This window comes from Hoplias malabaricus, chromosome 8, assembly GCF_029633855.1.
Source record: "Hoplias malabaricus isolate fHopMal1 chromosome 8, fHopMal1.hap1, whole genome shotgun sequence".
NCBI lineage: Eukaryota > Metazoa > Chordata > Actinopteri > Characiformes > Erythrinidae > Hoplias > Hoplias malabaricus.
Window position 1 is genome coordinate 12,622,783 of NC_089807.1, and position 15,123 is coordinate 12,637,905.

Consider the following 15,123-nt stretch of genomic DNA (forward strand, 5'->3'; position numbering starts at 1 on the left):
TTATAACCGACAACTAATAAAAACCCCATGTTCAGTATGCTAGGCTCTCTCTCTCTCTCGTTCTTTCTTCCTTTCTCTACTAAGCTGTTTCTGATTACAACACAGCCCAGGTTCTCTTCTACAGAGAATAGACTTATAGTCATTTGATCCACATGCTTAACAAAATCTTCATAGTTTAAAAATGTATGTGGTGCAGCAGGTAGTGTCACAGTCACAAAGCTCCAGGGACCTGGATGTATTGGGCTCTAGTCCCGTTCCGGACGACTGTGAGGAGTTTGTTGTGTTCTCCCTGTGTCCGCGTGGGTTTCCTCCGGGTGCTCCGGTTTCCTCCCACAGTCCAAAAACACACATTGGCAGGTGGATTGGCGAAGTGTCCGTAGGACCCACCGTAAAACTGAATTGGATAAACAGTTTCAGACAATGAATGAATGCTAAAGATGAAGTGATAAAGCTGTGCACTGTAATGATCCAGAAGCAAGGAGATTTACCCAGCGCTACTCAAAACAGTTTGAGAGGCTTGTGTCAATGAAAAGAAGTATCTTGTTAATTGTGGTGAAAAGTGTACATTTATATTACTTAACTGTAAACCAGCTGTTAATGAAGCACTACAACTGATTATGTAACAGACGTCTGCTGCTGTTCATTATATGAATTCTTGAAAGTTGTCTCATTTCTCGTAATCTTTGATTGTCTTCTTGCGTGACATACAAACATTTACATCCATCTGGTTCTTTCTGGGTTATAATATCATTTTAATTAATATTATTATTTAGTTTGCTGCCTTTGTCAAATCATACCCGCTATTTATTTGTAAAAGATTACACTCAATGTCTGGCTCAAGAAAACGATATAAAAAACGATATATGCAGTGAGAATGAAGAAAGTGCCATTATGAGAAGAATTACAATCTACGATTAAGACTATAGCTTACATCATCACATATAATTATTCAGAATGCATATTATATAGACATTTCTCTAGTAATGGTGATAATACCATATTGAGCACAGCTGTAAGTATAAAAACAAAAATAAAAGGTTTGAAATGTGATTGTGCTAAATTCTAATAAGTTCTAATATTCATCACTTGGTCATTTCTAATAAGTTCTAATATTCATCACTAACCTTTGTCTATGCTTACATCTGTGTATCAATACAAAATCATCTCCATTCTGGGCAAGTTGTTTTATTTTTTTTATTTTTTTGAGAAACGTTTCAGTGCAACTCTTACAGACAGTATTTTTGTTTGAATGGCACGGCGGAGATTCGCAATCTCTCACTTTTCTGGGATCAGTGAGAACAGTGGGATCCCTGGGTCCAGTTTATTCATTCATTCATTCATTCATTCATTCATTATATGTAAGCACTTATCGCGGGGGGTCCAGAGCCTACCTGGAATCATTGGGTACAAGTGTCTAGTTTATATATATTTTAAATGCATCACACACATTTCAGCTTTGGAAGGGTTGTTAATTAGTTGATTGGCTGCATCATGTGTGTTGGGAACAAAGGATGTGCAGGGCAGAGGCCCAGCAGAACTAGGATTAAATTCAAAATGAATGCAGTTCTTGATGCTTCCAGTTCTACTGAATTCAATAATTCTATTGAATTATTTTGAATTCAAAATTAACATTAGGAATATGTGCCTTCTTCCTGACTGATTGTGCATTTGTGTCATCACATCTTTTTTTAGTTTTGCATTCAGTTGTTGAACAGATGACACTGTACCTTTAGTTGTTTGGAAATTGAAGGAGCCAATTTGTAGAGCTGATATTCTCTTTATTACTGAAAATAAGGATTTTTTTGTTTGTTTGTTTGTTTAATGTTTAGCTTTGTGTTAAGTGCATGTTTCACCAAAATATGCCATTTTAAAATATTAATTTTTAAGCATTTTTACATATTACAGTTTACATATTACAATTTATAAAATAATAATAAAAAACAGAAACAAATAACAAGCATACAAAAACATTAGTCTGACTTAACCTCATTGTTCTGGGGAACCTGTGTGTTCTTTTCCCAGCCGGGTCTCAGCCTGGCTTCCACTTTAAATTTCTGGGGCTGAAGGACGACCCCAAACTTGCCCTGCAGGTCCGGTAAAGGCTGACCGCTGGGGACTCCAAGAGTGAACCTCTGTAAGATCCATGACAGAAAGAGGAAGAGCTCCATCTTGGCCAGAGCTTCACCGAGACACACACGAATCCCAGCTCCGAACGGCAGGTAACTGAGAGAGGGTGGAGACGCACTATTCCCTTCTTTATCCAGGAAACGCTCTGTTCAGAATCAACAAAACAACCATTGTTAGTGTTAACATGAAACACCATTATTATTGCCAGCAACATTACTCCTACTAACATGGGACATTATAATAATTACCACACAGTAAATTCACCACTGTTAAATCAACACTATTAATTTTAAATTAGCACTGAAAGTGTTGTCATGGTTACATTTTTACACTAATGGTGTTGATTTAACACTGGTGAATTTGCTGTGCATGGACTATGCAACATTGTTACAATTAACCCGCAACACAGCTGTAATAAAGCCTTGTTATTACAGAGAATAAAAATATTAGAGTCTTTGTGAACTTTTTACCTGGAATAAACAAATCAGGGTTTTTCCATTCTTTTTCATCATGATGTATGGACCAAAGGTTAATGATGACGCGTGTCCCTTTCTGGATATTGTACTCTCCTATACTGTAACACAGCAGATAATATATAATATAAAATATATTATAAATATATATATTATATAGTATATCTGTTTTACATCATTTATTCTACACTATATGTTTGTGGACACATTTTCTTCCAATGTTTCTTCTGATATAGTATCAATAGTAGGTTTGTCCCCTCTTTCCCACAGCAACTTCTGCTCTTTTCTTAAAGGCTTTTTACTAGGTGCTGAAAATGACTTTGGCAATTGTGTGGCATTAAGCTTTATAAACTGCAGGGCCTGATGTCAGATGATGTTAGTTCTAGTTCAGAAAAAGCCACTCCATCTTCTCCCACAGGTGTTGATTGGAGCATAGTCACTCCAGAGGTCAGTCTGTATACCATTAGCTGATGCTTGCCAATGACTATAGGGACTTGAGTATAGTATGAATATAGGCTCTAGAGTGCTCCAGAATGTCCCTTTCGGTTGATCAATGCTTTCCTGAATTAAACACCAGCTGAATACCTGAATAGGAATATACTAATTATAGTGTCAACAAACTTTTGGACAGTGTATATCAGTGTATAATGTAGCGTATGTACAAAGCTGTGTAGAATTACCTGGAATCTGACAGAGCTACATGAGGAATGAGAAGAGGAGCGACTGGACGGATTCGAAGCACTTCTCTAATTGTAGCCTCTAGGTAGGGCAGGTTTCCTCTGTCATTAAGCAGGGGGTGTCTGTCTTTGCCAATCTTACTGTCCAGCTCCTCCTGGATCTTTTTCTGGACCTAGGATTGAAACAGAGAACATTACTTGTTGTTTGTATAACAGGCAAAAAGTCTCTTCTTTCTAATAGCTAGGTGGTGGAAATTTTGTTTTCACCAACTAAACCAAATAAAAATGTTTGTTTTTCTTTGTGAACTTTGTATTTTTTTAAAGATTTGATGCCTGTGACAAATCTACAAAAAGTTGATACAGAAACATGTTTTACAGCTGACATAATTCAGTCCAGTCCCAGCTTTTTTGGAACATTGGAAAAGTATTCTTTTTGTAAGTATCGATAACAGAATGAGTGTGTATTTACAAAGAACAATGATGTTGGTAAAACATGTCATACCTGATTTTAATTTAATACAGGTTAAAGTGGATATTCAAGAGGATTAACTGCTTTTGTTCTACTTTCTGTTTTTATTTGTATTTTATGTACTGTCCCAGGGTTTTTGGCACTGGGCTTGTACATACGGACTATAACAGGGTCATCTAGGTGCCTTTGTATTGTACATAATATAGACACGTTAACTACAGAAGTATAAACCCAGCTATATATGTCAGTGTAAAAATCACGTTATTATTAAAAATGGTTAAGTTTGAGGGATATATACTGGACCTGTGGATGATGTATGAGATAAGCTATGGACCACTTCAGCACAGTGGTTGTGGTTTCCACCCCAGCTCCAAAAATATCCCCCACAGTCATCAGCAGATGGTCCTCGGTAAGGCCAATCTCCTGAGAACCAGTGTTGTTATTCTCTGAGCTGCTTTTGGCTCTCAGCAGGGCATCCAGCAGGTCCCTCTGAACATTATCACTGTAATCTACCTGCAGAGGGAGACACAGCTTCAATCAGATGAACTGAAAACTAGTGTGCTTTAAACACAAATGAATAAATCTCATTGTCTCACCTTGTGCTCCTCATATTTCTTTTTCAGTAGTTTGTCTCTCATGGAAACACAGTGCTTTAGAATCCTGAGGTCTTCATTTGGAAACAGCTAGAGGGAAATTAACATTCATTTAAACAAACACACAACATATAGGTATTATTTTCATTTTCACATTTCACATAACATATTTTTGTCCAAGGGTTCCAGTCATTTTAAATATGAATATATAAAAGCAACAGAGGACATTTTATCATTGATTATAATACTTATAAATAAATGAAGCAATAAATATGTTTAAATCTGAAAATGTGTTTAAAAGTTTTAAAGTGGTCTATTGTTTCATGAAATTATTTGTTTTAATTGTTTAATTGCACAACAGACAGAATTAAGAAGAACACTAAATGAAGTTTTGAAAGAGATGAGGAATGTACACCAAGTGATGTGTTAAGATGTAATTACTGACTTGCAGCCACGAGAAGATGTCCACCAAGCTGTCCTTGGCCACTGTATTCACAATGCCTTGGCTGTACTGGAGCATACCCTCAAACTCAGGGTCTCCACGCTTGTATGAGGAGTTGAAGCATAGAGAACACACCACGTTTGTGACGGCGTGGGTCAGTTCTGGAGCCAGGTCAACTGCACAGCTTTGTAAATCAGTCAGCACCTCACACAAAGAGCTTGCTTCTCTACAGACTGCATGACACACAGGAGAGCACGAAGAGGGAGTGTGAGACATTAAAATAACGTGAATTCATATCTTTATTTACTGCTCAAGAACATCACCGTGCCCTTATAATGTTTCATAACTTTGCTCCCAAAGGCCTTGGTGGTTATTTTTTTTAATACACATTGTTGAGTGCTGGCTTCATATATTCACTCTGGGCATTAATTTTTCTGGATACACATTGCAATCAACCATTTTAAGGTGCAATAATTATGAAATGCTTTTCAATGAATAGCAAACGTTGCAGCTCTTGCACATGACTTTAAGGTCAACTTGCTCCATGCCAAATCTTGGCCAGAAGGGTACAATGCACAGCTTTGTGCTCTGGAGCAAAGGACCTTCATTCACTGTTAATGGAGCTCTATACAATACCTTTGGAGTGCTGTTTTTGATCCAAAAATATAAAAATAATAATCCAACAACATTAGCTGATCTCACAACTGCTCTTATCTGATACTCACTTATTTTCTCGATAGATGCAGATCCCTCTCCAAACATGCAAAGGGCCCCATGCACAATTTTCCGATGGAACCTCCATGTGTTGCTGTAGTCAGCAAATGCTATGTCTTTCCCGTCTCTGGTTAAGATATCTGTAGTAACCTTGAAAAGAAAGTCTTTCTAAGAAATGTTCCTCACAGAAAAAAAGGGACTAGATCACGGCTGTAGAAGTGTTCAATGTGTTCCACCTGAAAACTGGCAACAATATGTTTTACACTGAAAAAATAAACATTTTCAGTTGTTCTTAGCTTACAAATTTTTTTACTGCATTCAAGGACTCTACTTAGCTTTGATCTATTCATTGAAAGCTTCTTTCACAAAAAAGAGTTTTTCTTATGGTATTGCTTCAAAGTCCTAAGTGTATAAGAATTGATTTTGAGAATTTTAAAAAGCTTCTACTTACAGTCCGTGCTCTCCCTGCAAATATCTTGCCCTTTTTCAGCAAGACCTCTTTGGCATGGAGATGATTGTTGACAATGAGTACTTTATGGGGACCCATCATAAGTGAATACATATCTCCATACTTCTTCTGCAGCTGCTGAAAGAAGATATGAGGAAGGCTGTGACCCTTTAGACATAGAAGGCTCCCAATCACAGGGAAAGAAGGAAGGCTTGGAGGACTTCTATTGTCTATGAGGAAACCTCGCATTTTCCTCTTCATGTAAAAACCCATAAGGACCACTGCAGCAAACACACAGGTGTAAATAAACCATTCCATCCTGAGAGGTTTAAAAGATTTTAGTGCTTCGGTTACTCTCACGTCTGACAGAATGATCCCTGCCTCTGCACATGTTGGGGAAAGCGGAGGGCTTTTATATACAACTTCTTCAATGCCATCTCACTGACCTTAAAATATTTTCACCTTAGATATCATTAAAAGTCAATGTCAAACTAAACAAAAACGCATATGTAAACAGAATGAATGTGTTTTATTGCACCACATATAAATGATGTAGGTGTTTAAAACTTATATTAATCTTAATATATACAGGGAAAAAATAAGACAGATTGCTGTAATATATATGTATTTTCTTCTTCACACAAAAACAGATTTAAAAAATAGAAAAATGAGACATTTGCCAAAGTACTGCTGAGATATTTCTCCTGGGAATATTGTGTGTCTCATCTTGGGTGTTAGTGGAGGTCTTAGTGAATTCTCACTGTACTAAGATTTACTGAAATAATAACAATAGTGTTTTTCTGCAACTGAACCTGGGACAGAAGTGGCTCATTTCTCCTTTTATTTGAATTCTGATTCTTCTGAATGGTAGGTGACTCTCTCGAGCCATCAAAGAGCAAAGTTTGAGCAATAATTTGTTTCATGTTGTTTTAGAATGTGGCAAAAAGCATTGCAGCTTGTTACATAACCCTTGAAGCTTGAATGTCATTTGTATAAAAATGTTCTGCAATTTAGAAATAGAAAGGGTTCTAAGCAAGCAGACCTTGGTTACCTGCTTGAGAAAACATTTTTGATGCAGATGTTGTGCATATTGTCCTGCTTCTCACATGATGACAATCTCAGTTATTGGTCCTGAGTTTTAGAAAGCAGTTTAAAAAATAGGCAATACTGACTCCTTACTAATTATAGACAAATGTCTAAGATCAACAGTCTTAGAAAAACTGTCACGATAGAGGTATCTTTCACAGTTGCTGTAGTGGTATCCTCAGGGGCATGTCTTCAGTACCTTACATTCAGGAACGTCATTGCACCATGTGTGTGTGTACTGATGTGCAGTTTATTGGATGTGCGTTAGTACAGAACCTGTAAACTTTTATAAAAGTATTGTTAAAAAAATACATTAACATTTAAAGGGGTTTACCATAGCAATATATTCATCAATTCTAATCATATGTTGTCTATTAATTCCTTAACTCTTTTTACCATCTTCATGAACCTTTCTAAGACAGACATTCATTCATTATCTGTAACCGCTTATCCAGTTCAGGGTCGCGGTGGGTCCAGAGTCTACCTGGAATCATTGGGCGCAAGGCGGGAATACACCCTGGAGGGGGCGCCAGTCCTTCACAGGGCAACACACACACTCACACATTCACTCACACACTCACACCTATGGACACTTTTGAGTCGCCAATCCACCTACCAACGTGTGTTTTTGGACTGTGGGAGGACACCGGAGCACCCGGAGGAAACCCATGCGGACACAGGGAAAACACTACAACTCCTCATTGGAGCGAGAATCGAACCCTGGAGCTGTGTTACTGTGACACTACCTGCGGCCCTACCGTGCCGCCCCATAAGACAGACATTTAAGCTTAAAATTAATGTGCATTTGGAATATCTTTCAAATGTTGAACGCTTGTACCCATTTAACCCATTAAAATGATGCATAGTTATATCTTGCATGAACACCAAATTATGTCTGTGTTTGAAGTGTGTTAATACCATGTGACCAAAGACTGGATAAAATAATCACAAATTACTTAATTACAAAGTTGAATAAAAATCCTCTAATTTGCTGAGAGAGCAAAAAGCCGCATTATACGCCTATTACAACACTTAAAGTAGTTGTATCGGTAGTGTACTGTTTTTGGAACACTCTTAAGTGCGGTAGTGTGGGGTTTTGAACGAAGCCTTTTTCGCTGTGCCCTGCGTTGCGGCTGTGTGTGTGTGTTTTAGTTTTAGTTTGTCCCTCCGGTGTCTCCGTAGTCCAGCCCTCACGTTCAGAGATGTCTTCCTCGGAGGCTCAGCCTAGGTTCGGTCAGTCTGTTAAAGGGCTTCTCTCTGATAAAGTGGGCTCTTGTAGCGGGGACGTTATCGCTCTCACTCGCCAGGTGTTAAAGGGCTCCCGCAGCCAAGAGGTAAATGTTATAAAAAAAAAAAGCGGGGAACAACTGGAGAATCTGCTCTACCGATGTTAACTCGCTGGCTCACCAGCTTCCTCTGTTTGTGTTTATTTTGTTGATGCTAATGTCCACGAGAAAGCGGTTTGGGAGAGAGATCTTACGTCTTTATACCTAACACTCTCTATATGTAACATTATTTTCACAGAGTGTATATAAAAGGTTTTCATTGAGCTTACATTAATTATAAATGGTGGACTTTAGTCACAGTGCTACATTAACAGAGAAGAACAGTAGAAAATAGTGTACACGGACAGTAAATGCAGTTTATGAACCAGAACTTATTTAATTTAATCACAAGTCTGTTAAAAATCCATGGATTTTTTTTTTTGCTGAGTACATACATGAGCTACTGAAAAAGAAAGTTATGTACATGTTCTCTTTACAATGTGAGAGAAAATAAGACATTAAAGTCTCGCCCCAGCCATCATTTCTATTCATGACATATGTAGAAGTTATTTCTTATCATTTTTTTTTCGGACAAATTTGCCATCATTCGGCACAAGTGAATCTTTGAATATGCCTCTTCACCCCTCCCCTGTACTGAAAGTTGGCAGGTGTTTTATTGTTTGTACGTTTTTCAGTGGATTTTATACTGTTCATATAGATATCAGAATTATATAGTGTCAACCAATTTTAATAAATATATTGTGATATAATTTTTGGCCTTATTGCCCAGACCCTAATTTACAGTATTATTTGTGCAAAATGCACCGGAAAGGAATAGAGTTCATAGGCAGCATATTGTGAATTGTATTACATGCATTCAACTTCTGTTTAGCTAATAAAAATGATGCCACCTCCAGTCTATTTAACACCTGCCTCAACTGTTATTTTGCAGCTGCTTGGTCAGGCAGCAAGAAATATGGTCATCCAGGAGGATGCCATTCTGCACTCTGAAGATGTAAGGAACTTTTCTTTTTGACCTATTTTAAATAAAGGTATTGGAATTTCGTAGTGCGGCATGGTGGCGCAGTCACACAGCTCCAGGGGCTTGAGGTTGTGGGTTCCATTCCCGCTCTGGGTGACTGTCTGTGTGGTGTGTTCTCCCTGTGTCCGCGTGGGTTTCCTCCAGGTGCTCCGGTTTCCCACCACAGTCCAAAAACACACATTGGTAGGTGGATTGGCAACTCAAAAGTGTCCGTAGGTGTAAATGTGTGTGTGTGTGTGTGTGTGTGTGTGTGTGTCTGTGTTGCCCTGTGAAGGACTGGCGCCCCCTCCAGGGTGTAGTCCTGCCTTGCACCCAATGATTCCAGGTAGGCTCTGGACCCACCGCAAAATTTGCAATTTTGTGCTCTTATGAGGAGTTTTGATCAGGGGGCTGATTAATTATGAGTAGGGTTGCAACGAACAAATACTTTTATAATAAATATATATGTCTGATTTTCTTAATTAATTGATTATTTGGACACACACACACACACACACACACATATATATATCCACACTCTACACACACACCAATCAACCATAACATTGTGACCACTGACAATACATGAGCACTTTGTAGTTTTATAGTTACAGACTATACTCCATTTGTTGCTCTGTATACTTTATTTTCCCCTTTCAGCCTGATCTTCAATGGTCAGGACCACCATAGAGGAGGTATGATTTGAGTGGTGGATCATTCTCAGTGCTGCAGTGACACTAACAAGGTGGTGAAATGTTAAAATGTATTCTGCTGGTACGAGTGGATACCAGTTGTGTTGCTGGAGTTGTTAAACACTGTGTCCTCTCTAGTGTCCACTCTGTTAGACACAACTACCTCATTGGTCCACCTTGTAGATGTAAAGACAGAGACAGTAGCTCATTTCTTGCTGCACAGTTTGTCTTGGTTGTCCTCTAGTCCTTCATTAGTGGACACAGGACGCTGTTGGCTGGATCCACTGCTCAAATCATACCTGTTTTATGATGGTCCCATGGCAGTCCTGACCATTGAAGAGTTGAGTGAAAGGGGCAAACAATGTATACAGAGCAACAGATGTACAACTGTCTGTAATTGTAGAACTACAAAGAGCTTCTGTGGACGATGGAGTTGAGAGAATGGACAGTGAGTGTTTTTGGAAGCTATTGCCTACTTTATAGAAGAAGCCGAATTGTTTAAGAAGAGTCACTTTATTAACAACAGGACCAGTCACAAGTCTGCTATATTGGCATTCCTTGTAGAAAGAGACAGGTAGCCAATCAGAATGCAACTGGCAGAATCCTGACAGTGTGGCCAGAGTAAGGCACTGAACATATCAGGCTCTTCGTCAACTTTTGTGAGGTGCATCTGTGTGTGAGACTACATCAGTAATAGCTCTAACCTCCAGGGTTTGGACTGCTGTATCAGAACAGCTCTGCATACCCAGAGTAACAAACAGATTGAATATTTATCTTTCTTACAACAGAATAAAACATAGAACAATTAATCAAAACTGAAATTTGTTGCCAACTAATTTTATATTTATATAACTATTTTTATTTTTATAGATTATTTGTGAAGCCCTAATTCTGAGACTGCAGTAGTTATTAAAAGTGGTGTTTTGTGTTGAACTTGGAGAAAGCATTATTATATTAATTGTTTGGAACTATTTAAATTGCTCTTGTTAGAAAGGTTTATTGCAAACAGAAGAAAGTTTGTAAATTTTGTTAAGGGTTGAATCGTTTATATTGTAACTGTATATATTAAAAAAAAGAACGAATATGAAGTTTTGTGAACATATTAAATTCATGTATAAAATAAATGTTTGTTCTTACAGAGTCTAAGGAAGATGTCCATAATAACTACTCATTTGCAGTATCAGTGAGTATTTTTTTCAGTGCCAATTTATACATTAAAATGTATGTTCTCCTGAAAAATCATTGCTGAAGTTGTATTCACACTTTACTAGGCCTTTATATTTATGTTGGTTTATTTTATATGTCCTTTCACTTAGGCAAGAAGCCATCCAAAAAAAGTAAGTCAAAATACACAAACTTCTGTCTATTATTAAGACTCAATATGTCTGTACAACGAGTGATGTAGTGGTGTAACAGAGCCCAACACCCACTATTCAGATCAAATCAGTCTATGAGTCACAGATAGGACTGTTCAGATCACCATGAAAGATAAAACGGGGACAAAAATGAGAGTAATTTTAGCTTTCAGTTTGAAAGTGTTTTGTGTTACTGCCTCATTTCTGAAAGTGAAGTTTGTTTTGACATGTTCTGTTTGTCATTATAATGGTGGTTATAATCCATGGTTCATGTATAGCACAAACCATGAGGGTGGTCCATTTGGATCATGGATTATCTATGATCCATTACACCACTAGTAACTCTCTGTCTTTGTCTTCTTCACAGTGTGGAACACTCCAAAAACCTACAGGACCAGCTAAGACATTTACTTAAATAATGACTGACTCCCACGATGTGATAATGACCACATTTAGAAATGAATTCCTCTTACCCTTATTCTTTTTTAGAATTGTCCCCTGACATCGTATACAGCATTAAATGTATGTTGCTTTCTAACAGGGCATTTAAGGGTGTCATAAGGTAGACAGCCTGGACACTGTAACTCTTATGGCATGTTCCAGTTCAATCAGTTAAGAGCTGGGTTGTGTCATTGTTGAATTACCTTGACTAGGAAAAAATATATGTATGGACTATTCATCACAGATTTACATTTTAATGTATTTTTTTTACTTGGTTGAATAAATTAAGTTCTTTATGTACATTGTAGGATTCATTTAGGTTTGAATATGTGAACATGATCTGTACAGGAGTGCAATAAGGACATGTAAAATCAGGAGCTCAGCAAGGTCAAACAGATGTCTGTCCTAGAGTGTAGCCTTGGTCATCATTTCCAGGAAGCTTAAGGTTCATCTGCAAGGTTTTCACGTATCTCTGCAAGATTTGTTGCATAAGCTTTTATACCCAAACAATTGGTAAAATGTGCAGACATTGAAATTAAGTTTATTCCCTTGTGTAGCTCATATTTTGTTTTAAAAGTAAAAATATGATGAATAGATAAACTTGATGGCCTTAGAGTGCACAACAGAGTTATTTATGTTGTGTCTGGAGATCAGAAATTGACCTTGTAAAAATAGTGTTCTCTAATAGTAACCTTATGTTGTCATTGAGATGCATAAATGATTCAAGTTCTTTGGTAGAGAATGTTTCTGTATTAGAACGTTCAGAACAGAATATTTGTGTACTTACAAATACATCCATAACTTTTACAAGGTCTCAGAGAGATTGAAGGTAAATCGAAAAGACAAGATACTTGGGTTAAGATGGGGAGTAGTTTTTATGATCTGAAGATTTGAATATTTTTTGTAACCTTGTGGACTGTCTGTGAGGAGTGTGGTGTGTTCTCCCTGTGTCCGCAAGGGTTTCCTCCAGGTGCTCCGGTTTCCTCCCACAGTCCAAAAACACACGTTGGGAGGTGGATTGGCGACTCAAAAGTGTCCGATTGTGTGAATGCGTGAGTGTGTGCTGCCCTGTGAAGGACTAGCGCCCCCTCCAGGGTGTATTCCCGCCTTGCGCCCAATGATTCCAGGTAGGCTCTGGACCCACCGTGACCCTGAACTGGATAAGCGCTTACAGATAATGAATGAATGAATGAATGAATGTAACCTTGTGTAACGTCTTGATGAATCTGTCTCCATCTACAGACAATGCATTCTAGAATTTATTTGAAATTAAGTCTTACATAAGCTCCAGATTTTTTAGGAATCCCAAAATCTGTAAGACATTTTTAAGATTTTGTTTGCAGTGAACACCATCTGACCCTTCTTGTAGGATCTGGATTGAAAAAAAGATCACTTTGCTTAGTCTTAATATTTGTTTTTAATTATTTGTTAAATTTGTGCCCTGTGAAGGACTGGAACCAGGGTGTGTTCCTGTCTTACACTCAATGATTCTGGGTAGGTTCCAGACGCACCACAACCCTGAACTGGATAAGTGTTTACAGACAATGAATGAATGTTAAATGTATACATTTTGATCTGAGAGAAATTTCATTTTCACGCACCTTCCATTTTAGCAGTTCTCTCTCTGAAGCTTGTCCTCCCAATGTGTTACTACAGGTTTAAACATGAAATCATGAGGATTTGTTATAATTGGCTATTAGTTTAGTGAGATAGTCATGTATGTCTTTAATATGTTACTTAAAAGTGATATAGCCTTCGTTTTAAACATTAATAATAAATATTGGCACATGGACTTGGGGTATTTCAGTAAACTGTTGACACTTAACAATGTCATCCATTGAATCAAGGAATATAAACTTAAACAGTAATAGTAACACAAGGAGAAATTCATGCATTAATTATATGTTGAACTACAAATTTGCCCCAGCTCATGGTACAAAAGACAATAGAAACATGTACTGTAGTCAGATGAGTCCATGTTTCAGCTTGTTTTCCTAAAGAATAAACATCACAAAAATGACCATCTAGACTCTTATCAATGACAAAACCCAGCATCTCCCTTGGTATGAGGCAAAAACAAATGCTGTCAAGATGTAGTGTCCATGTCCATGGTAATTTCGGGAAGACAATACCAGGCCTCATGCTGAACATGCTACAACATGGTTTCATTGACCCAGAGTGCCTGTGCTGCCTCCTGTGGGGCATCATGAAGAGGAGAGTCAGGCAGCCGTGACCATGAACTGTTGAGCAGTTGAAGTGTATTAAGCAAGAATTGGCAAAAATTTCACTTGCAGAACTTTAACAATTAGTTCCCAAATGTCATGTCCCAACTGTTGGGAGTGTTTTGCATGTTTCAAATTCTAAGTGTGCATATATTTACTAAATACACTCCAGGTGTTTGGTGAAAACATTGGGGCTTTTTTCTTTGAGCTTTTGTCAATTAAATATTGCTTAAATAAAATCACAGATTTTTGTTTTTATTGCATTTTACACAATGTACCAACTTTTGGGGTGTCCAGGAATAAAGAGAACAACTTAAACTAAAGAAACCTGGACAAAATACTTCATCCATCTTTTTTTAAAGAGTGTCTGGGTTCCATGCACCAGTGACATGGGCCAAAACTGATAAATACTGTCAAACTAATATACAACAACACTCATGTCTCAAACTCTTTTTTTCTATTCTCTTTATCTGTTACAAAACAAAAAAACACATGCTTAACAATTGCTAACTTACACAAAATGATCACCCCACTTGCACTTGAAGCAGTATTACCAAGTCATATACATACTTTGTGATGAATGAACAAAGATTCAAATTTTCTTATAAGGGACAGTGTTCTAAGGGCAGGAATGTGTGACTGAAATTCTAAAATCTACCGCTGGAGGCGTACTTCTAACCATCTGAGACTGCGGCTCTGCAGTGAGATAGTGTGTGAAGCTTCTAATTTATTATGAATCATTATTATTTATTAAGATATTTTTAGGAAAAAAAACATATTTAGGGTTTTATCTTGGCACTATGTCTGGTCATAAATTGTATATGCTTACGTAATTAGCTCTCACAATCAAATTGATCACAGATAATCTTAGGGCAAGGGGAGAATATTTAAACAGTCATTTACAGCTTTAAACCCAGTTCACATTTAATTATGTATAAGACGTTAGATTGTATCGGACCTAAACAGCTCCATGACCAGAGGTGGAATAATATGAGAGTAATTGTTGGCAATGTATTTGAAAACAGCATAAAGTACTACAAGACAGATGTTGAATTGGCTCCAACGTTCAAATACATCACCAATATTTACTGTCATCAT

At 37.5% G+C, this 15,123-nt stretch overlaps 2 protein-coding genes across 2 annotated transcripts; one reads left to right on the forward strand and one right to left on the reverse strand.

Annotated features, from left to right (window-relative positions):
• Positions 1-1,238: 1,238 nt before the first annotated feature.
• On the reverse strand, positions 1,239-6,320 carry cyp17a1 (cytochrome P450, family 17, subfamily A, polypeptide 1). Its single transcript, XM_066678732.1, has 8 exons — positions 5,947-6,320; positions 5,507-5,645; positions 4,785-5,014; positions 4,343-4,429; positions 4,050-4,259; positions 3,281-3,450; positions 2,598-2,701; positions 1,239-2,272 (listed from the first exon to the last, which is right to left on the reverse strand). Exons 1-8 carry the CDS (start codon positions 6,259-6,261, stop codon positions 1,971-1,973), a joined length of 1,557 nt encoding a protein of 518 aa, XP_066534829.1. The 5' UTR covers positions 6,262-6,320; the 3' UTR covers positions 1,239-1,970.
• Positions 6,321-8,209: 1,889 nt separating this feature from the next.
• On the forward strand, positions 8,210-14,228 carry borcs7 (BLOC-1 related complex subunit 7). Its single transcript, XM_066679392.1, has 5 exons — positions 8,210-8,363; positions 9,247-9,309; positions 11,147-11,190; positions 11,324-11,344; positions 11,730-14,228. Exons 1-5 carry the CDS (start codon positions 8,232-8,234, stop codon positions 11,779-11,781), a joined length of 312 nt encoding a protein of 103 aa, XP_066535489.1. The 5' UTR covers positions 8,210-8,231; the 3' UTR covers positions 11,782-14,228.
• The last annotated feature ends 895 nt before the right edge of the window (positions 14,229-15,123 follow it).